The following is a 24,304-nucleotide window of genomic DNA, read 5'->3' on the forward strand; positions in this document are numbered from 1 at the left end:
AGTCCGTCTCCTTCTCTCTCTTCCCCTCCCATCTCTATTCTCTTTCTTCTTTCTCCTCCCCTGTCCCTCTTTATCTGTCTTGCTCTATCTCTCTACATCTGTGTGTGTATTACTCCGTATAATATTATATGGGGTAAACTGCAAAAACACCCCTGAATTTTACTCTCTCTCAAGAAACCCATACGTGTGTATGCATAGGATAAAAATAACCCTATGAAATCTGCCAAAGGAGGGTATTCATGTAATTTATCATATCCTTCCTGCCACTACGAGAACCAACTTCGCTGCCATCCCTAACCCTAAACGCCGCCACTGCCGCAAGAGACCAACCATACCGCCATGCCCACCCCTACAACCGCCACCACCAACACTTTGTACAATCAACAACTCTCTATCTCCCTCATCCCATCTCTGTACAAATGTGTGACAAGGCGATGAATCGGTGAGAGGTGGCGCTGGACGTCGCGAGAGAAAATGGCGAGGCAGCGTTGGTCGGTATAGGGAGGAAGACGAAGGAGTTAAAGAGTGACGGCGGCGGGGGACTCGATTTTGGCCTCCGCGAGGTGCAGCCTCCGCATTTTGGTTCTGGTTCTCCGCGGATCAGCGCGTGTGCGTTCGACGGAGATAATGGTGGTTATGGGGTTGGAGAAGGTGGTGGTGGTGCCGTTGTTGGATGTTGGATGGGGATGGTGGTGGTGGTTATGGGGATAGTGGGAATGGCAACACCGCATCTGTGCTAGTGGTGGTGCCGCCACGGCTGGTTCAGAGGAGAGGGCATGACAGAGATGATGCGATATTATTGGATGACAGAGGGTAGGTCTGGTTTCAACCACTCTCCGGGGGGCCCGTTCCGTTCCCCTTTTCTGTCCGTTTTGTTTTCTTTTCCTCACTTCATTATGGAATTCCATTTTGAAAGCAACCAACCCCACCCCCAACCCCCCCGGTGCGGCGGCGCCACACATTGAATAATTACATTGACATATGCCAAACATGTTAACAAGTGAATTTTATTCTCATATACATATACTATCTTCTTCTTGTCACGTCAAAAGGCCAAGCTGAATAAAAAGTAGAAAGACCATTATAACCATTATATGTATCACTATTTCTTCTTTCATACCATTTTCTCTAAAGGATAAATATCCCTGCACTGCCCTGGGTCTCTCTCTCTCTCTCTAAAGCTCTTGCCTCTCTGCAAATGCTCGAAGGTATACCTTTTTCGGTTAGGCTTAGTGGGAGAGGGGCAGGGCTAAGGAAGTTGACGTTGAGCGTCTCCTGGATTCACACACAAACACACAGTATTCACATACTGTTGACAATATGGTCAATTGGAACTCTATTTTGCATGTTCCATTTTCCATGTCGAGTTTAATATATAATATCCCCACACATTCACGGATCTCTGTGTTAGTCATGAGAAGAAGGCAACATTCTTGGCCACACTCATGACCTCTGTTTCATTCAGCAAAATACCCCCTAAACTATCAACCCAATACCCACTACTGTTAAACAAGTGCCAAACTGCACCCCCAAAACCTAACAGCCATCCAGTATAATCAATTATATATATATATATATATATATATATATATATATCACTCAACAATCAAGACTCAAGACACATTCAGCCGAGCGATCACCATAAGAACATCACATGCTGATTGAGCTAACAGAGATAATGATATAACAAGAGATTGCAAAGTTCCACCAAGAAAAAACAGATTTAACGAGTTAGGGCAATGCGACGCGCAGGTTTCGCACAATCATATATCGACGTACAGCATCCAACTTGATGAACATCAATCTCATCTTTACACGGTAGCAAATTCAATCACGTAAGAAGACGGAATCTATCTTGTCAACAACCACAAATCATTTTCAGTTTCCTAAAATTGTAACATTTTGCTAGATAAAACAGCTCAAGAGCCTGTTGAGCTTCCTCAACCAGAATCCATGAAGCAAAAGAGAGTTTTTAAGCAAACTAAGAACTATACAACCACAAACAAAAACTATATGTACCTTAGAATCCAACTAACCAAAGAACTCTTGCTTTGTATCCACAAAAGTAAGAAGCGCAAAGAAAGTTTATTGAAATCATTTTCTGCAGAGTCAATCAATCAGCTGACAAGGGCCGAGTCCGAGGAACCAGATGAGCCACCTACTTCACCTGCCAACTTCTTCAATTTCAAAGATGCAGCTGCCTTGCTAGAAGACCCCGGTTCTGAGACATCAACAGATTTTGAGCTGCCTGGGATATCTTCATCAGAATCCACAGTGTACATCTGTACAACAGAAACAATCAGCTTCTTATGATGATCAGAATTAAATCTGAAAATATTATAAAATGTTAACGCTCTACCTGCAACTTTATTCTCATTTAAAAATAAATAAAAAATTCAATACTTTATAAAGGTCAAACTAATATCCATAATTTATTTGTTATTTGCAGTGAGATTTAATGCCAGATCCAATGCTGGAAAACATTTACAGCTCCAATGCTCCAACCCTGCGACCGGCCTTTTGTTTTTTTTTATACGTTAGTTGCTTTGAGGAAAAAGATGAAAATGTATAAATATTAAACATCGTAAAAAATAATATTCTACCTACAAGTAGAATGAACAGTATTAAACACCCCTATCGCTAAATACTTATTATATAACAAATATTGCATGTATATATGCACATATATCTCTAGGCAGTACTCAACTTTTTAATACATTTCAAGTCGAGTCTCCATAATTAAGATTTCAGAATTCCAGGAGATCAAACACTTGCATTCACACCCGATACAATTACAAGGATATGGGTATCGATGTATTTAAAACTTTTTTCCATTCTTCCAATCCAAGGTTTCATTTGTTTCTATATAAACATCACTAGACAATTAAGAATGTGAAATTGGCCTCAAACAGGAATAATCATGGTGAATGCAGATGAGATAACTCTCTTCACGGTGGTCAATAATAAAGATAAGACTTCAACCCAAATTCATATAAAGAATATTACCCCTATAACAAAAATAAAATGTATGAGGGAAACGGATTTTGAACCGGGGAAAAAAAAAAAGGCTGCTAGGAAGACAAGCACACACAACCATAGGAACCGTTTTCCCATTAAATTAATGGCACCTCAGGGTGAGTTTGGAACACCCAGGGAAAATGATCACTAGTGACCAACAAGGAAGACGTCTAATGGTCCAGAATGTATGCTAATCATGCAGTGGTGCATATCTCCTAGTCAATGTATTTAAATTTTTATCCGTCAATTATTTTAATTATCAATCACAGTGTCCAAAATGAATCCCCTTCCAGAAAACACAGAAAATTTTGTCCAAAATGAATCCCTTATACATATAACATGACCAATAGACATATTCGTCTAATTATATATGCATATATAGCTAGGAAACATAACTTCCAGGAAATACTTATCTAATTTTTTTTTTCAAATGGGTCCAAATTACTTTCATGAAAAGCTGGGAGTAGATGCTTTTTCCAAACCATCTCATTGGTGCTGCCTAATGACATCCATATACCCAGCAGAGTAACAACTATTATGTCTGATAGATATTATTCAGATTCCGAGATGAATCTTGAAAAGATTGAATGATAATATAAAGGATATATATATATATATATATAAGAAATTCTGATAATTTTTTCTAACCAAAGAATAAAAATAGAACAAAATATATGAGCAAAATTGGTAATTCAGCCAACATTTGAAATTTATTTTATTTTATTTTATTTTATGAAATATCAAAATTTAGATTTTTTTTTTTTTTTTTTTTTTTTCTGACTATTGTGCTTTGGCTTAAAGAGTTTCATCAGAAACTTTTAGAAGATAAATCACATGTTTAAGCAAGCACCAAAATGAATTCTACCAGCGACAACAAAATTTTCTTCCATCCAAATTTTCATTAAATATGATGCTTCCACTTCAAAGTTCTACTAACTATAATATCAAAGGAAGAAAGAAAATTTAAAAAGACTTCTCTAACAAATTAGATGAACCAAAAGTGATAAACACCAATTTGCAAATAATCTACTCTTTTACAATATTAGAGGGGCAAAAATAGATGACATCAAACAGGGTTCTCTAGTGATTAAGATTAACTGGTTACATATATAATCCAACAAAAGAATTGCAGAAATCTACAAACAAAGTATAAGGAACAGGCATAGAAATTCAAGGCACAAGTCGATTTTCAAGAATGAGAAAAACAAAACTAAAATCAAAACCTCAATAAGTTAGAAATGAAACATGGAGCCTGCAATTTGAAGCAATTATCAAGAAAAAAAAAAGCCCAAGGGAAAAATAAAAAACAATTGGTAAAGAAAAAATCCTCCTGTGTCTCAAGTTTATTAAAATTGGGATCCTACATTGGAACGATTTGGGGTCCTCAAGATTGGATCGAGAATTGTAAGATTCTACAATGTGAGAAAGAATACTAAAATATTTGTACATTAAAAAAAGCCCCAAGACTCATGAATAAAAATATAAAAGAATTAGGCAAGTATTTAAAGCACATAAACCTCCAACTCTCCCTAATAATTTTGGAGCACATTATCCCTCACATGGATAAACAAAATACTTGTATAAAAAATGGCTGATATATAAAACTAATTATGATAGCACATTACCAATATCAGATTTAAAATATAAAATTAAAAAAATCATTTACGATCATACATTATATGAAAATCTTTTTAAATATACAAAAGTAAGTACTAAAGATTTGAATAGATGAAAGATTGACAGGTTTGAAGCAAACTTATTGAGCTGCAAAGAGAAATAGATGGAGATTGAACTCAATTGGTTGAATTGTTTTTAAAGCAAAAATTTGTCCACCTTCTGTGTTACATATAACAGTATAATGACCAACCAAAAGAAAAAATTTAAAAAAGGGGGAAACAAAAATTTAAATAGTGATCAATTCAGTAGTTTGGATCGTAAAAACGTAGGTTAAGACCCAAATCGTGATTTTTATAACCATGCTGATTCTTCAGAAAGTTAAATCAGTTTAATCCTGATTACAGAAAAGAGTATTTAACATGACCTCTTTATTGAAGCATTACACACTTCACCTTCTAGTAAAACAACAGTAGGATGCTTAATAACAGGACAGGTGATGTCATGTCAGATTGACAGGTAATAAAATTTAAGGTGAGAAGTCTCAGAAACCAAATCAAAAGAAACAGTAAACAAGTCCCACTTTGATCACAATATTTGTTGACTGTAGCATTTTCAGTGAGGTCAAGATTTAACAGATAATAAGCTCTACCTCAAGATGATTCAACATGTCAACTGTGGCCTCCAAATCACCGTTGTTTGCCAAATAGACATCAGAAAGAGACTCATCAGATATGCCAGGAAATGTCATTTGGAGATATGCCAATCCCATGTCAAACTCCTCATCTAGGATCTGCTTTTCTATCATCTCACTCGGGTTATGTGATAATGAACCATACGAAGCACTAGCAGAATGGGCCGTCAGTTTAGAGTCCAATATTCCATAGGCATCATAGTTTTGAGAAACTTTGCTCTGGAGCTGGTTTTGTGTTGTATCCTCAGAATGAAGTCCCAACCAGATGGTCTCATTGCCATTCTTAGAGTGTTCTGCTGTCAACTTATAATCCTTGTTTCCATCAGGTGCCCCTCTTTGGGAGAGTGGTATGTACGATGCTGCATAGGGATTCAAAGAAGATGTTCCAGTCTTCATTGCCCCAGTTTATATACAGACAACTGCTGAAAGGCTTCAAAAACAGAAAAGTCTACCTTAGCAGGTGTAATAAATCCACTGAATAATCTATTTTAAACTCCATAAGTTTTGAGACTAAATAAAAAAATGCAAAGTGTCTCCCATAAGGTTGGATCTGCTAAAGCTACCTAAAAAAAAAAAAGGGACAGCTCTTCCCAATATAGTCTTCTGAGTTTAAAAGAATTAACAAAACCAGGAATGTACTGACAACTGTCCGGTAATGGTCGTGCCTTGCTTACTTGACACTCAAAAACAATTAATCAAAGATTCTGTTAATTTTTTTTTTTTTTTTGATAAGTAAAGATTCTGTTTAATGAAAGAGAAGACTAATCAGGAAAAAACACCTCCATCATATAATTTCCAAGTCGCTCAAAGGCATACGACAATGTTCTATGGACATAAAATACATTCAAAAAGCTACACACATAAGTTGATTCCATGTTTTCCAGAAATAAATAGAACACCGAATTTCAGTGTCCACTGAGTAGCCAGTAAACACAGGTGAAGAAGATGTATTAGCATATTCAATCTTAAATTTCATCCTGATAACGTTCAAGTGTTCAACATACTCAGCCAATGAAGCTAATTGGCGTAGTAAAGGTTTCTTTCTTCTCCAAGACCAAATGACAAGTAACATGAGCATCAAATGTTCTCTTTCTACTTCCTCCTTTTTTCAGTAACCAAACATAATTCTAGTCATAATTAGAGTACAGAAGCAGAAACAATTTCCCATGGAATATATATATATCTGAGTGCATTTCTCCATGTCACCCATGAACAACATGAGCACCAAATATCCAGGGGGGAAAAAAACTCACAGCAATCAGTTTCAGCATGTCTTTCAACTTTCAAGACTTGAACCAAAAAAAGCAATAGAATATACTAGGTAGCATGAATTTCGGAATCTAAGGTTCTATTTATCTCAACCATAATTACAAAACTCATGTTAGAATTTTCCTATTTCAGTTAAATTTCCATACAACAAGAAGATGACTGTAAAGTACTACAAATTACTCAGAGGTTAGTCTTTTATTACAGCTACTGAAAATAAAAAACTTGGAACTCCTAGCTTGAGGGGCTCAAAAAAACGTTTATGAAAAACCAACTTCAACCAACAGTAAAAAATAATATAGCAAAATAAATAGAGGTAAGCCTCATCAAACCCCTTTCCGACCTATGACAACCCCTAATTGAGTAGAAAAAAACGTAATCTTTCAAAAGAATTAGACTACTTTGTCAAGGAAAAAAAAAATTTAAGGTCTTACTAACCTAAGCTTTGAAAGAAGAATGATAAATAGCTAAAATTATAAAATATGATAAATAGCTAAAATTATAAAATCACATATAAGCAATTATATCCCTACAAAGGACTTATGTATCAACTTCAAGCGAAGAATTCTTAATTTTTCTTTCTTTTAAAAAAAATGCAGCTTTAATGCAGAGTTCATATACTCATGAGAAAACCAAATATATTATAAAAAAAGAAAACAGAAAGTTCACGTGTGCCTATTAGTGTGATTTGTGTGCGTGCATGGAACCAATTAAAAACTAGTTTCATTCTTTAATATTTTCTTATGAAATAGATTCATACTCAAATCAGAAATGATGATCTTGATGTTCATAAAGACGCAAAATCGAAATTCAAATTTCACAGAAAATATTAAAAATGAAACTTGGGGAGATAGTGTAGTAAAGATAACTCACAGCCAGAAAGTATTGCAAAAATTACTCAAAGTACTAGTTTTCCATTACAGCTTTCATAGATAAACGCCAGATAACTCCTGGCTTGAGGATCTCAAGAAAATGTATATACACAAAGTAAACCATGATACGACAATAAAAATAGAGTTAAGCTTCATCACGCCCTTTTCCGACCTTGACAAACAGCAGAGTAATCTTAATTATTCTTTCCTAAATAAAAATGCACCACTTCATACCTAGCAATTAATCCATAGGCTCGCAAGAAAACAAGAAATATACAGAAAATGTTTGTGCGTGAATGCGTATATATATCAAACAACCGATTGAAAACTAGTGTCATTCTAATGAAATTAGGTTTTATCCCCAAATAAGACTCCAAATTTCAAATTTCACAGAGAAAATATATGGAATGAAACCAAAGCGATCGAGTTTAACAGAGATGAAGCCATAGTAAGAGAGATGATCGCAGTGATAGTGAGATTGATACGAATGCGAATGAAACGAAAACTCACATGCGGAGACCGATGATGTAGTGACGAATGAACAGCAATCGATCGGAAACTGTGTAACCCTAGTCTTGTGATATCGCTTGAGTCCAAAGAAATCAAGATCGCTTTCTCTCTCCTCTTTTTCACTAAGAACTCTCAAGAGAGAAAGAAAGATGTCGCCGTCATAAAGTGACGCCAGACGAATTATATAAAAAAAAAAAATAAAGAGAAACGTGTCACGTAAGTGTTCTTTTGTGGGTGTGGGTGTGTGTGTGTGTGTGTGTGTGGAATTATGAATTATTCGAAGATAAACTGTTAATATAGTTTTTTAATTATTATTATTATTTTTTTTATCAGTGTTTCAGGCCAATTAAAGATATGTAATGAATACCAAAGTATTTTTCGTGACCTTGTAGATAAAAAATCAATAGATTTTATGGAATCAAGATAAAAAATTTCTTGAAAGTTACCAAAAAAATAAAAATAAGTGAATAATAAAAAAGAGGGTGAGTTTGGGATAAAAAAATTTGGCAACTACATTTAATTCCTTTATAGATTTAGCTAACACCATTAATTCAGGAGTTGAATTGGAAAAGTACTAGATGGACGAGTGTGACCTTAACAAATACTGTAAACAACAATCACTCATTTATGAAAAATGAGAAGGTTAAAATAGATGATTAAAATGACTAAAAAAAATAAAGATTGTAAAAAGAAAATTAAGGCTTGGTTTGGCAAGCAGCGGACTCGGTTTGTTAATTGTGTGTGTGTGTGTGTGTTTTTTTTTTTTTTTTCCTTTGGACAGTGTATTATAGTGAAGGAAAATATACAAGCGTGTTTAATAACATTTGTTGTGATTTGAATAGTATCAAAATGTTTTCGAAAAAGAGACTAAAATCGGAAGCACAATCCGTTTCCAGTTGTTTTTGTACGGTAGCGATGAACAGTAGAGCAACAAAAAAAAAAAAAACTCTTATATTGCATTTTTAACTAAATATTTTATTTTGTCAAATTTGCAATATTTTTTTACCAAACATATTTTCATTTCTAAAAATTATGCAACAAATGTAGCGTTACCAAACATATTTTCGTTTCTAAAAATTATGCAACAAATGTAACGTTACCAAACATACTTCCAAATAATATTGAACACAATCCAAAACAGAAAACGTTCATTTTGTTTTGAAGCAAAACAAAAGCATGAAGCAAAAGTAATTCTCAAACAGGTCCTAAGTGTAACACTAATAAATTAATGATAATTAAAAAAAACTCAAGAGGTAAACTTAAATGGTTTGGACCTATACATTAGTCTACTGGTCAAACGAGTGAGGAACACTAAATAGAGACCATATTGTCACGCCTCGCAATCAAGAGGCTACACCATGCAGACACCCAGCAGACGATGACATGGCAACCTGCATGGACCGAGAGCTTTCTAGACTTCTCTACACAAGTATGAAACTTTCTGGAATTCTCTAAATTAGTGTGGAGTTGTCTAGTATTTTCTGGACTTGTTTAGAGTTGTATAGAATTGTCTAGACTTATCTTGTACATTGTATATAGTTCTAGAATTATGTAGACAGTTCCTTGGAAGATTCTAGACACTTATTCTAAGTTACACATTTGCACACATCTAGAATGTTCTTGTAAGGGCCAAAAGCCTATAAATAGGAGGTGGGAGTTCATTTGCTCCTCACCAAGCAACCTAAGTTATAATCTTCTCTCAAGTAATACAAGTATTCATACTTTCACCCAAACTTTTTTGTTCACTTACCTAATTCTCTTCCTACACACACTTGCAAGCAAAACACTTGTCTAGCTTTAGTCTTCACTAAGCTAGCACACTTGAGTAGGTTGACTTAGCACTTCAAGGGGGTTCGAAAGTGTATAAAGTCGCACATGAGTTTGGAAAGGTCCAAGTCCGTGACAGTTGGTATCAGAGCTAAGGTCGTGAGGCATCACACCTTATGCGGAGGAAGCTATGGCGGAGAACTCAGACGTGGTTAATGTCCCAGAGGAGGAGCCGCGTGGAAGGGAGGAAAGTCGCTTTCCAGTCGGACCGATGACAAGGGCTAAGTTGAAAGACATCATTACGGGCTTAGAGGCACGCTTGGTAAACATGGAGGAGTCCGTGGCCAACGTTGTGGGGCAGCTTGAAGATGCTCATTAGCGCATGGACGAGCTAGAGTCGGAGGACGCTGAGGTCTAGAATGCTATCAAAGGGTCACTCAATGCCCTAAGTGGTAACTTTCGGCAGGAGCTCCAAGCACTTCGGGAATTTATGTTGGGCGAGTTTACCACCCTACATGGCTATCTTGATCGGGAGCTTGGCACTTTCCGTGAGCAAATGGAGGAAATGCGAGCAGATTGGGCATTGTGCAAACGGGCGATGGCATCCGGTATAGCTACTACGGGGTTAGTAGCATTCCGGGTTGATATCTTCAAGCCTAAGTGCTTTGATAGGAACCGGGTAGCAAGGGAGTTGAAGAACTTCCTATTTAGCATGGAACAGTACTTTGAGGCTACGGGCATGACGAATGAGACCATTAAGATACGCACCGCGACCCTCTACCTTATCGACCATGCCATGCTATGGTGGAGGAAAAAGTATGGTGACATGGGTAAAGGTACGATCTCTATTGATACTTAGGCTGATTTCACAAGAGAAATTAACAAGCATTTATATCCTGAGAACGCCGAGGATGAAGCCAGGGGTAGACTTCGAAGGCTAAAACAGGTTAGGTCGATTCGAGACTATGTGAAAGAATTCAGTAACCTGACTCTTGAGATCCTGGATCTATCCGATAAGGACTCTCTTTTTTTTCTTCATGGATGGCTTGTAGTTGTGGGCTAAGACAGAGTTAAGGCGGCGCAACGTACAAGACCTTGCCACAGCTATTACAGAGGCGGAGTCCTTTATTGATTTCAGCTCCAAGAAGGATCCTTCATCCAAGCCAAAGGACAAAGACAAGGACAAGGACAAGGGACGTAATGCCGGCAAAGATGAGGGAGACAAGGGCGCTGCGCCACATAAGGATTGGTTTCGTAAGCCCAGTCGTGGCCATAGTGGCAAAGAGGGAAGGGAAAACAAGGAGGGAGCATCCAAGCCCAAGGGATCTTGCTTCCTATGTGATGGACCGCATTGGGTGAGAGACCAAAGAAGAAGACCCTCAATGCCATGACAAGCCACTACGAGGAACAACAATAAGAGGAGGCGCAGATGGGTCGCTGCAAATCCTTACTGCCATCAAGGCTAAGACTGAAGTCCCTAAGGCGGTAGCTAAGGGGCTAATGTTTGTAGAGGCAAGCATCAATGGGACACCAACACGTGCTTTGGTGGACATAGGTGCATCCCATAACTTCGTGAGCATTGACAAAGCTAAGAAGTTGGGCCTCAAGTATAGCAAAGAATGGGGCTCTATGAAGGCAATCAACTCAGCGGCAAAGGCTATATGAGGCATGACGCGCTGCGTCAAGGCGTGCATTGGCGAGTAGGGTGGCCACATGGACCTATCGGTGGTACCCATGGACAACTTCAAACTAGTCCTTGGGTTGGAGTTTCTAGACAAGGTGAGAGCCTTCCCCATTCCTTTTGCTAACACTATGTATATTATAGAAGGCAACACAGCATGCATGGTGCTGGTAGAGTAAGGCGCCAAGTTGGAAGCCCAAGCCTTGTCAACTGCTTCTTGAAAGGAAAGACTAACTACCTTATTACATTGCTGGAGACACCTGATGATGAGCTAGTCCTTTCCCCACAAGTAGAGGTGCTTAAGGAGATACAAGCTGTGCTAGACGAGTACACGAACGTAATGCCTAAGGAGCTACCCAAGAAGCTTCCACATAGGAGGGAGGTGGATCATAAGATTGAGCTGGAATCAGATTCTAAACCCCCTACTTTGGTGTCTTACCGGATGGCACCCCCAGAGTTGGAGGAGTTACGGAGGCAACTCAAGGAGTTACATGATGCGGGCTATATTTGACCCTCGAAGGCCCCATATGGCGCACTGGTATTGTTCTATTAGAAGAAGGACGGGTCCTTGCACATATACATCGATTACAAGGTGCTAAACAAGGTGACTATCAAGAATAAGTACCCCATCCCTCTCATTATTGATCTTTTTTATTAGCTTAGTGGAGCACGCTACTTCACTAAACTAGACTTGCGCTCGGGATACTACCAGGTGCGGATAACGGATGGGGATGAGCCTAAGACTACATGTGTGACGAGGTATGGCTCTTATGAGTTTCTTGTTATGCCATTTGGTCTTACCAATGCACCTGTTACTTTCTGTAGTTTGATGAACAAGCTCTTTTATGCATACTTGGATCACTTTGTGGTGGTGTACTTGGATGATATTGTTGTGTATAGCACCACTCTAGAAGAGCACGTGTAGCACTTGAGGGCGGTCTTCCAAGTCTTACGGGAGAACGACCTATATGTGAAGAAGGAAAAATGCTCATTTGCCCAAGAGGAATTGTTGTTCCTAGGGCATAAGATACGGGATGACAAGCTGATGATGGACGAGGCCAATACTTAGAGGCACTACTTGCTCGGGGCACAATTTGTGATCAAGACGGATAATGTTGCCACCAGCTACTTCCAGACACAGAAGAAACTTAGGCCCAAGCAAGCACGATGGTAGGACTTCGTAGCGGAATTCACTCATCATTTTGAGTACAAGCCGGGTAAGGCCAATGTTGTGGCGAATGCGCTTAGTCGCAAGGCCGAGCTCGTAGCTATTAGTCGGCCCTAGCACCCTCTTGTGGAGCAGATCAAGGAGGGGTTGCTGCATGATCCTTTAGCCAAAAGCCTTATTCAGCTAGCTAAGGAAAGGAAGACTCAACGCTTTTAGCAAAGGGATGACTTACTTCTCACCACAGGGGACCGACTATTTGTTCTCAGGTAGGGCAACTTACGAAAAGAGCTAATACGGGAGTGCCATGACACCAAATAGGCTGGTCACCCAAGTATGCGGCACACACTAACACTCCTAGAAGATTCTTATTATTGGTCTCGGATGCATGATGATGTGGAGACATATGTGAGGACTTGTCTTGTGTGCCAACAAGACAAGGTAGAGCAACATCCCGCAGGCCTACTGGAGCCACTACCCATTCTAGAGAGCCCATGGGAGAGCGTCACTACTATGGATTTCATCACTTGTCTGCCCAAGTCAAAGGGTTGCGGGAGTATTATAGTGGTGGTAGATCAGTTCAGCAAGTATGCCACCTTCATACCTACACCAGTAGATTGCACGGCAAAGAGGGCAGTAGAATTATTTGTTGACCATGTGGTCAAGATTTGGAGAGTTTCGCATAACATTGTTAGCAATAGAGACCCACGCTTCACGGGTAGGTTTGGGACGGGGCTCTTCAAGAAGATAGGGACAGATCACTGCTTCTCTACGAGTTTCCACCCCCAATCAGATGGATAGACGGAGCGCATCAATGCTCTCCTGGAGCTATACTTGCGGCACTATGTAAGTGCCAACCAGCGAGATTGGAGTAAACTCCTTAGGGTGGCATAGTTTTCTTACAACTTGCAGCGGAGTGAGGTTACCAATCATAGTCCATTTAAGGTTGTTACCGGACGGCAGTCTATGACACCTAACGCCATTACTTCGACTTCCGATGGTAAAAGTCCGACGGCCTACAAATTTGCCAAAAGGTGGCACGAACAGTCCGACTTGGCTAGGGCGTACCTTGACAAGGCGGCAAAGAAGATGAAAAAGTGGGCCGACACCAAGCAAAGGCGGGTAGAGTACATAGTGGGAGACCAGGTGATGGTTAAGTTACTACCCCAACAATTTAAGTCCTTACAGAGCGTGTATAAGGGGTTAGTAAGGAAGTACGAGGGCCCATTCCCTATTGTTAAGCGGGTGGACAAGGTCTCCTACATGGTGGAGCTTCCACCCAAGTTAAAGATACATCCAGTCTTCCATGTCAGCATACTCAAGCTTTATCATGAAGACACAAAAGATTACTCGGGGCATATCGTAGAGGGCACCCACGGCCGTTGTCACATCCTTCGACAAGGAAGTTGATTGCATCCTTGCAGATCATGTGATGAGCAAGAGAGACGTGCCTAAGTATACAGAGTACTTAGTAAAATGAAAGAACCTGCCAGATAGCAAGGCGAGCTGGGAGCATGAGGATACACTTTGGTAGTTCACGGGGCATATCCAGCGGTTCAAACATGAAGACGCGATGAGGGCGTCGCGAGTTTAGGTGGGGGAGAATATTACGCCCCGTAACCAAAAGGATACGCCATACAGGCGCCACACAGACGCCTAACAGACGATGACACAATAGCCTGCATGGACCGAGAGCTTTCTAGACTTCTCTACACAAGTATGAAACTTTCTGGAATTCTCTAAATTAGTGTAGAGTTGTCTAGCCTTTTCTGGACTTGTCTAGAGTTGTATAGAATTCTCTAGACTTATCTTGTACATTGTATATAGTTCTAGAATTGTGTAGATAGTTCCTTGGAAGATTCTAGACACTTATTCTATGCCACACATTTGTACATATCTAGAATGTTCTTGGAAGGGCCAAAGGCCTATAAATAGGAGGTGGGTGTTCATTTGCTCCAATCTCGCTGGTTGGCACTTACATAGTCACCACCACGACCGCCATCGCCTTCCTCCATCGGCACCACTGTCGCCTTTTAACACCACTACCTACACTACCATCGCCTTCCACCTCCATCATCACTGCATTACTATTAAAAAAATTATAAACGAATGTTATTTTATTAATTTAATTTATTTGTCACTCATAGGGTATTTTGGATAATTCAATTTTAAATTCATTCCATTTTAAATTTTAAATTGGTCCAACCAAACACTAAAATGTTATTATAATTCAATTCCTACATCATTTCGTACTAAAGACAACATTTCTATCATTCTTATTTGTAATCAACCAATAGAATGAAAATGTCAATTCCATACCCTTCCCTTTGCATTCCAATTGACTCCTACATATGCAGCATTAAAGGTGATAGAAAATCCATCTTATTGTTTGCCGATAAAAAGTCCATTCTTATAGTACTCTATTAATTGGAATTGCAACAAATAGAATCTATCGGTACTCAATTAAAAGTGATTTTAAAAGTTAAATATGGTCGGGAATTAGGAAAAGCTTGGGAGAAAATTCATATTGCCAATCTCATTTATATGAGATTATTATTTTGAAGCTATCATTTAAAAGTTAACAGCAACTAAGGTCTAGGTTGATTTCTAAACAACAATTAAGAATGACGTCAATTGGACATTATTAGCAGAATATCTCTCCCTAAATCTGTATCAACATATTAAATATTGAAACCAGTAGATGAGAGAACAATTCAAGTTGACCAACCAACCCCCCCAACTATTGATATTTCAAGTGAACCCACACATGAAGATACCCATGGGTCGTCTATTAATCGCATTATTAAATTGGCCTCAACTTTAGTGAATGAAATTAAAAAGTAAAAAAAGAAAAAGAAAAAGAAAAAGAAAAAGGAATTCAAACCAGACTTAACTGATATTTAATATTATTTATATTTAACCTACTCAGCTAAATGTGTATTGGAAAGAATCCTTTCTGTAATGTACACTTTTCAACACATTAAGTCTTCTTGTTCAAATAAGATGTAAATATGTTAAAAATATATATAACAGTGCTGAAAAACCCTACAACACCAAAACTTACAGCATAGGATCTGGGCTATATTGGGAAACATGCAACAAGACCTGAGAACACTCTCTCTCCCTTTGAAACTTTTTATAGAGGTTCCAGTGTTGAACTTATAAACAAAGTTCATTCATTTCTGAGCAAAGAATTACATATAACATATGATATTACATTTCTGAATGATCCCCCACTCTAACATATGATATTATCTACAGAGAGAAAAAGAAATTCCAGCCACCCTCGCACCCTCCTAATTGCCATGAGAAAGCGAGTACAAAGGGGGAAGAAAGAAGAAGAAAGAACTACATTGATTCTGAAAAGCCAAAAGGGGGGATTAAAAAGGCCGTATGCCACATTTGCCACAATATAAGCAAATATTATCTTCCCTAAAAGCAATATTCATCTGCCTTGATGATGGATAACTGGCAGGTTAGTCTTGTGATGTGGTAGAATATTCAAAAAGGAGGCGTTTTGAGGGAGCAGACTGTAGAAGTACTCGCAGGCGGCTTGTAAGCTGGTACATTAAAGTCCATTGCATGGCCATCTCTGAATCTTTCATCTGCCTAACTACAGAGGCCTGAAAAGAGCCAAAAAAAGAGTGCTTTAGATGATCACGAAAAGATGGAGAAATATAATCACACATTTGCTTCCTGTTCGTATTCAACATTTATTGGCGTCCAAATGAAAGCATTCATGGGCTACAGTTCTAAAACAAAGTCAACCAACTAATTTCAAACATTTTTTTTTAATTTTTTCCCCAATCAATACCAATGTCTGAAATACATCATTTCTGGATATATTAGTAAACTGCTAAGGGCCTTCATCATTATCAGTCATTTTCTTGTTGAGTAATCATTGAATCAAAAACTGGTTGTTACTTAAGATTAGAGACCCAAACTCACCATTTCCCACTGATTAATTGTTGAGGAATATTCAAACCCCAAAACAGTGTTGGGACTGACTTTTTCAAAACTTGTTCTGACCTACTCTTTTTTTCAAACAAAAATAAAAATAAAAATAAAAAATCAATTTTGTTCACCTTTTTTCATTCTTCTTCATCTAATACTCCTTTATAAAGTTTAGAAACAAATTCAGAGGTTAGATTTACATATTCCAGAGGTATAGAAAGCAGATCTAAGGGTTTCTTCAGATTTACCAATTGGGTTTGAGATAATGCTGATCTTTTCTTGGTTTTACGTTCTTTTAAAACTTACTATAGCATAAACACACTAAATACATGATCTCATTATATATTTTAAATAGGTCTTCTAATAGATCTTGTTAAACATGGTACTCATTTCTTAATTTTTTCTTTTTTTTTTTAAAAAAAATTCTTTCTGTTCCAATTTTTACCTAATAAGTAAAAAGTATCTAGATATTATTTTTATTTAATAATAAATGCAGACACTTAATAAGTTAAAAGCATTCTGATTCAATTTGTTAAGATAATGCAGATTTTTACTTAATATTAATTTGTTAAATACGGAATTGACTTTTTATTTTGCTTTGTTTTTAATAAGTTGATAACGTGTTAGATAATGTTCTTGTTTGTACCATGAATTATTATCATAGTAACAAAAAACAATGAGAAACACTCAAATGTGACAAGTTAGGATAAACATGTTTATCACTGATTTTGAATGGTTTGCTAGTGTTTAAAAGAAATGCAAGATTGTGGTAACCAATTCCTGTTTCACCTAGACTGATCAGCACACTGCGACTGTTACAGTTACACTACTGAAATTCATCATCAACAACATTAACCATGAAAAAATATAATATTTTATTAAGTATATCTTTGATTTTATTTTTTCTTACAAGAAATATTGACCCTCCATAAAATTGTAATATTATATCGATCTATAAATAAATTGTTAACACCCGTCTACTCTAAAAGCTTAAGCTATTAGAGAGGGTGGTGTAACTTTAACATTTAAATTCTTCAACACACCCCCTCATGTGTGGCCTTCTTTAGGTCCAACACGTATTTCAATTTCAATAACCGGGGTGACGTCGAAGTTTGAACTCGAGACTTTTGGCTCTGATTACAACCGTCTACTCTAAAAGCTTAAGCTATTAGAGAGGGTGTAATTTTAATATTTAAATCCTTCAACATAAATGTTACCATTAAAGACTGCTAAAACATTAGTCTTTAATCATTATGACAATATCTCTATCAACTCTATACTTGCATGAAAATCAAGACACCCTTGCAATGGTCACTACATGTTTAGTGCCAGCTTCCTCCACAGTGCAACAATGAAGATATGTTTACAGTTAAAGCCATCCATGTTCAGCGTCATAGACTAGGTATGCTACGGCAACTCCCATACAGTGATAGATCGAATTCAAGCTGAAAAAGGAAAGAAAGAAAGCTGCCCTTAGCCTTGATCTTCCTTGTTCAGCTTTTAGCCCAAGTTCTTTTCTTTTTTATTTTCTCAACTAATTTTAACAATGTCTAATTTCTTTTAAAAATCAATCAAATTCTATGAATATGAATCACATTTTAAAAAAATGCAATCACTGCAAGGGGCGTGTTGTGTGCATTCGTTTGCTTTAACTCCCTCGAAAAAAAGAAAAAGAAAAAGAAAAAGAAAAGAAAAAAAAAAAAAAAACCTCTTGAAAATGCAGCACCTTGAACAACATGAAAGCAAGATTTTCAGGAAATGACAAAAATTTGACCATGAAGAAAAATTGCATCAAGATAACCTGAAGGCGCTTCCCGAGCTGGACTTCAACTTCAGTACCAAATGAAATATTGCTGGCTAGAGATTTAAGAGGATCAACTGTGGGATCAACAGAAAGCAAGCTAGGGATCTGCGGGGCATAAACTAGCCTCCACCTAGCCTGTCCAAACTCTCCCTTCCCTTCTATTCTTGGCATTAATGTCTCAAGCGTTGCAGTAGCAAGCTTCTTAAATGCAAGCTGGCCATCACCTTCCAAGATGGACTCCGCCAATTGACTCTCAAAGACTCTTGCAGCCTGTGCAATTTGGAACAAACTGCTAAAATCATATTGCTCCAAAATCCAAATTAGTGTCAAGGACAAAGAAAAACTTCTACAAAAGTTCTAATAGAAAATAAGCTACCCTAGATACGACTGTTAATACTACGTCACAAATTTATGCAAAAGAACAGATATAAATAAGATGCATCCACAAACTGACGGCTAAAGGCAACAGATCACAACACTCTGCAGCATATGTGGAGGCTATGCAACATGGCACATCATACATGTAGGTGAATCATGCATTCATGCTCCTCCAACCTATCTGTAGAGAGAAATTTTCATTATTCTGGTAGGAAGGAGATAGCTCAAAAATAGTTTGCAGTGATGTGTGCAATTCATCATTTATTTGCTCCCATTACTGAATCGAGCTCCAAAACATCACCAAATAAATATATTAATTAGTATGTATGAACAAAATCTACTGTCATATCATTGATCTTTTTTTATTTGCAAAATTGTTAAGCTGTCACCTTGCATGTCTTAAAAACCAACAGCCAAACAAATACATCGCATACTGTAAAGTGCACCAGGTAGCATGATAAAACTTGAGGTTCAGAGTTTCAAATTAACCTAAAAGCTTCATAATAACCAAAGACAACCGTATAACTAGCCAACTTGGTGTTACCTCAGTAGGTGAGAGGGCATCTTGCTCCACAGAACGCGTTGAGGTTACTACCAACTTGTCCTGCCAATTACTAGCTCGACTTTGAATCCTGAATTGCCACTCTGATCCAACTAGAGCTAAGTCTAGCATTGGGTCTAGTCCATTATCAGGCTCAAATTTTGCTATATTTAGATGTTCCCGCTTAAGCCTCACCTGGATTTGGAAAAAAGGTCAAAGTAAGCAATCGACAATTAACATGACACCAGGAGAAAAATAAAGGCCACAAGCGATGCTTGGGAAACACTACAGGAGTGACAAAAAATACAAAACTGACCTGAGTTGCAACAAGATTGACATCACCATTCTCAAAAGTTAAAATGCCTTTAGGTTTTATCCATCTTGGATGAGCTACGCCATTTAACTCAAGCTCTCCACTAACAGCAAAATTGAGAATCAAAGGATAAACCATCCTCAACTCTGGCCCGAGAACAAGCTTTAAGTCAGTGAGGCGGATATCTAATTCAGGTTTACTGTTTACTTGTTCCATTTCCTTTTCAGCTTCAGCTGGTTTGCCTGTAATATATTTAATACTTTGAGATAAGTTAAAGATTTCTCATGGAAGTCTCCTTGAGAACTAACAATAGAATGCATATTTTGGCAATTAGAAAGCTACAATGCAAAATGGTCTTAATTTTCAAAGCCATGGTTCATGTTGTTGAAGGATTTAAATATTAAAGTTACACCCTCTTTAACAACTTAAGCTTTTAGAGTAGATAGTTGTTAACATGGTATCAGAGCAGGAGGTCCTGTGTTCAAACCTCATTGACGCCATGATAATTAAATTGAAACACGTTTGGACCAAAAGAAGGCCACACGTGAAGGAGCATGTTGAAGAATTTAAATATTAAAGTTACATCCTCTAACAGCTTAAACTTTTAGAGCAGGTGCTTGTTAACACATGCAAACCGATTTTTAAACCGTGCGATGTCACATTGTGGAATCCCGCAAAAGTTTTGAACTTGCTGAATTACTGACTTGTTAAAGGATTATCCCGAGCATAAAGAGAAGTATCTTTTGCTTAATTGGTTTGGAATTGATAGGAGAGAAAAAGGACAAAATGGAACACTAGAAAGTAAAGAAGACATTCACGTCAAACACACTGAAGTTGCCTAGACATGCAAGTAAATAGTGCGATATAGTATGAACCATCACTCGATTAGCATATATAAAGGAAGGATAGAACAACACAACTGAACATATAAGATGTAATTTGGAGTACAAGAGCACGGTGTAGGTCATGGTTAAAATTGCACTGAAAAAGGCTACAGCTACTAGTATCCGACCCAATCGTATGCATAATGTTACCTAAACTGTTTTGTGAACCTTACTATCTATAGAAGTATTATCCATCTACAGAAATGATGAATATTCAATTAAGTAGACAAATATAAACCCTAATCCAAGCTATTAAGATTGGTTACTGTATCAAGTTTTTCCATTCTCTTTAATAAAAGCATATAACTTCAATTAAACCGCACACTATCATTTCAACCCACATTAATATTTGTCTTCCCTTTTTCCTAGAATTAACTCAAAGTGAACTCTGTTACTCTTAATCACCAGTGCAACTGCACTGGTCTTGCTCATGTAGCCTAATTATCTTAGTCAATTTTCTCCCATTTCATCCCCAATTGGTACTACTGCATGTAATATTTTCTATTTTAACTTTTCTCATCTTATCGCACATCTATCTCGAGTCTCAACATCATCATAACACTCTCATTTTATGAACATTTTTCTTAACCTCCCAACATTCTATACCTCCTAACTGTACTGGTCTTGCTCATGTAGGATTGTACGATCCTACTAAATTGTGTTGTTTTGTCCTTTTTCTGGGTTTTTCCGGCTCTACAACCCCTTCTTGGCAAAGAAATTTAAGGTTTTTAAGTATAAAGTCCAACACTTAAGCCTAATTGCATTTAAAAAGAACAAAAAACACAGACCCAACTTCAAAACTTCAAAAATTTCCATTATTTTGCAAAATTCTTCAATGAATTTACAAAAAACAAATAGAGCTCAGTTTCTCCGCCTATCATTTGCCCCAAAAAAAAAAAAACAAAGAGAGAAAAAGCAAAAAAGAAAAAAGAAAGACTTTGTTTTCCCTCTGTTCTTTCTCTATATCTGTTTTGTTCTTTTTCTTAACCAAAAAATTAGTCTTTCCACCAAAATTGCTCACAGATAATTTGGCAACTAAATTGTTCATTTCTCCATCTCTATTTCTCTGATCCGTTTTCTCTTTGTTTAGGCTTTTGCCTTAATTGCTTCTGTTCTGAAATTCTGTTTGACTGTTATGTTGAAGTTCTTGCATAGAGAAAATTAAGAAATTGGTTTTAAGTATTTTTCATGTCTTACACTCTTAATATCTTTTAATGTTAATTGATTTTTGCTAGAATGTTGATGATGTTGTGTTTAGCCTTAAATCTGTATTTATTTTTAAAATAACTTCATTTAGAAAGTTAGTTTAAGTCATTTTTGTATTAGTTGTATAAAATCTTATGATCCTCGATACGATCCTATAATCCTATAATCCTGATCCATGGACCCTCCATCAATCCTATGTAGAATCCCGATCCTGACACCCTCGCAAGGGCCACTGGAGTTGTGTCGATTGATCAGCCACCTCTTCAATCGATCGAGCCTTGTGGAATTGCAATTCCCTTTTTGATTTAAAACATTACAAACCCTACTCTCTATAAATTACAAATTTGCCTATATATACACTACCTCTATGACAGAACATATGAACGCAAAGAATACATATAGAGAGAGCATTCTTGTGAGTTCTAGACTGCATTTTATTTTTATTTTGCATTCATCATTCTTAAAATTAGTGAGTGTAATTAAATGTTAACAACTATCATTGCGTACTTCAATTGAAGGGTTCAACACAATAATCAATCCATTATCATCGATTAACTTGGATGACTGGTGGTTGCGACTGGATCACTGGTTGAGAAGCATATTCGCAAGGAGCAAAGCCTATTGAGGAGCGGCTCTTGAGCCTGGAAACCAGAACAGAATTTGGTGGATCAAGGAGGTAACCAGAGATTTCCAGGGTTTTGGAAAACTGTAACCTAGGTTGTAATCCTTCTTTCTCATGGTGGATTCAATTTTCCTGTTCTAGGTCCTGTGGTTTTTCTTTATCAGGTTTTCCACGCAAAAAACTGTATATTGTTTTATTGCTTTAATTGATTATTGCATGCGTGGATGATAAATTAAGTATAATTTAGTTTTTCTATTAGGATTTGAATTTAAATTTCAATTAAGTTTGTTTAAATTCAAAAGGCAATTAAAGTTCAGAGATGCAACCACCAAGGCATATTCACAAACAACCCCCTAGCGGGTCCTGTGTCTATATCAAGGACAATGCGTGATTCTATTAGACTACCTGTCTTACAAACTTTCATTAAGGATTTTCATACCCAAGCCTTTTGCTCTTCTAATGTAAAATTTGGTCAGCCCTCTATTCCTTCGTATTCAACCACTTAATAGATCACCTACTCTCTCTTGCCATCAGTCGTCCAATGGGTCATTCTGGCCAAGAATGTTCCAATCAACTATCCTCATAGGTTTCAAGCCGACTTTGCTCTTTAGGAGGTGAAAGAGTGGTTGAAGCGAGCATTTTGAAATGACAACATCGAAGATTCAAAGCTATATTTCTATATATACCAAGGTTGTCAGGATCGAGATTCTATGTAGGATCAATGAGGGGTCCATAGATTCAGGATCGTAGGATCAGATCGAGAATCGTAAGATTCTATAAAACTATTTGAAAATAATTCAAACTAATTTTCTAAATCAAATATCTTCGATATAAGTAGAGAATAAGGCTAAACAACCAACACGACCAACATTCTAGCAAAATCAATTGACATAAAATATACTAAGACACATGGCAAACATTTAAAATCAATTTATTGATTTCCTCTATACAAAAGCATAATCACATAAGAAATTAACGTAAACCCTAAACAAATAAAAAAAGGGAATAGAGAAACAGAGAGAGAAAAGTACAATTTAGTTGCCTAATTGTCTGAGCAATTTAGTTGAAAATATTACCTTTTGGTTCAGAAAAAGAACAAAACAGAGATAGAAAGAACGTCGTGAAAAATTGAAATTTCTCTTATTTTTGTTTCAAAATGGACAAAGAATAGGAGGGATAATAGAGTTCTTTCTTTTTTTGTTCAGAAAAAAAGATGAATAAAGCAAAATAGAAGAAAATTTTGAAGTTTTGAGCCATACCTTTGAAACTCAAAGCTGGATCGTCTCTACCTTTGACGTTCGGTCTTTGATTTTTGAATTTTTTTTATGCAATTAGGCTAAAGATTTGGGCTTTATGTTTAAAATGTTAATTTGCCCAAAATGGGTACTAAATAACACGATTTAGTAGGATCATGCAATCCTATGCGATTCTACGATCCTACTCCCAATTCTACAGGTCCCACTCTGATCCTACTTCCTAGCAATTTTCTTATGCGATCGGAATTGATTTAGCAATTTAAAATTTATGATACTATGATCCGGATCGGGATTTTAACAACCATGATATATACACGATTACAGTTATCAAGGGCTGTGGAGAGGGGCACCCCTTATGTAGGGCCAAATTTCCGTGCTGGTTGGAGACCTGGTTCATTATGTATAACTTGAAAGAGAGAATAACCAGACAAGGCTGGATAAAAAAGTACGAGGGTTAAATCCAACAAATAAAGCAAAGAAGAGTTCCATCATCATCATCCATAGAAAGTACATGATGAAAAATGTGAGATGGTGGTTATTTTTGTTCCTGTGAAGCGAAGATCATTCACTTGGCGAGGTACGCCAAACAGACATCATCAGTCTAGTCGCATTGGTTTTATCAAGTTGTGCGTAAGCCAAGAAGGAACGAAAGAAGTGGGGGGCCCTGATGCAGGACGGGAAGAGAGAAGTAAATTGAGAAGAGGAGAGGGAAGAAGAGAGGAGAGAAGAAGATTTTGGGGGAGGACAAATCAGTAGTTT

General features: G+C 37.2%; 2 protein-coding genes across 3 annotated transcripts in view; both read right to left on the reverse strand.

The window, feature by feature from the left end:
* Positions 1 to 1,694: 1,694 nt before the first annotated feature.
* On the reverse strand, positions 1,695 to 8,141 carry LOC132284212 (polyadenylate-binding protein-interacting protein 5-like). Of its 2 annotated transcripts, none has more exons than XM_059786297.1 (3): positions 7,975 to 8,141; positions 5,285 to 5,748; positions 1,695 to 2,282 (listed from the first exon to the last, which is right to left on the reverse strand). In XM_059786297.1, the coding sequence occupies exons 2-3, from the start codon at positions 5,720 to 5,722 to the stop codon at positions 2,118 to 2,120; spliced, it is 603 nt and encodes a 200-aa protein (XP_059642280.1). In that variant the 5' UTR covers positions 5,723 to 5,748; positions 7,975 to 8,141; the 3' UTR covers positions 1,695 to 2,117. The 2 variants fall into 2 exon arrangements, with proteins under 2 accessions (XP_059642280.1, XP_059642279.1); XM_059786296.1 differs by having other exon boundaries at positions 5,285 to 5,756; positions 7,975 to 8,140.
* Positions 8,142 to 15,671: 7,530 nt separating this feature from the next.
* LOC132282749 (protein TIC236, chloroplastic) overlaps positions 15,672 to 24,304 on the reverse strand; it is a 54,416-nt gene continuing 45,783 nt past the window's right edge. The window contains exons 21-24 of the mRNA XM_059784527.1: positions 19,581 to 19,819; positions 19,268 to 19,459; positions 18,343 to 18,615; positions 15,672 to 16,210 (exon numbers count right to left, since the gene is read on the reverse strand). Coding sequence (XP_059640510.1) covers positions 16,064 to 16,210; positions 18,343 to 18,615; positions 19,268 to 19,459; positions 19,581 to 19,819 — 851 coding nt within the window. The 3' untranslated portion in view covers positions 15,672 to 16,063. The remainder of the gene's footprint in view (positions 16,211 to 18,342; positions 18,616 to 19,267; positions 19,460 to 19,580; positions 19,820 to 24,304) is intronic.

The sequence above is a fragment of the Cornus florida genome, unplaced genomic scaffold (genome assembly GCF_030987335.1).
Source record: "Cornus florida cultivar Cherokee Brave unplaced genomic scaffold, ASM3098733v1 CherokeeBrave_3.0.0_Hap2_Chr11, whole genome shotgun sequence".
In the NCBI taxonomy this organism is placed as follows: domain Eukaryota; kingdom Viridiplantae; phylum Streptophyta; class Magnoliopsida; order Cornales; family Cornaceae; genus Cornus; species Cornus florida.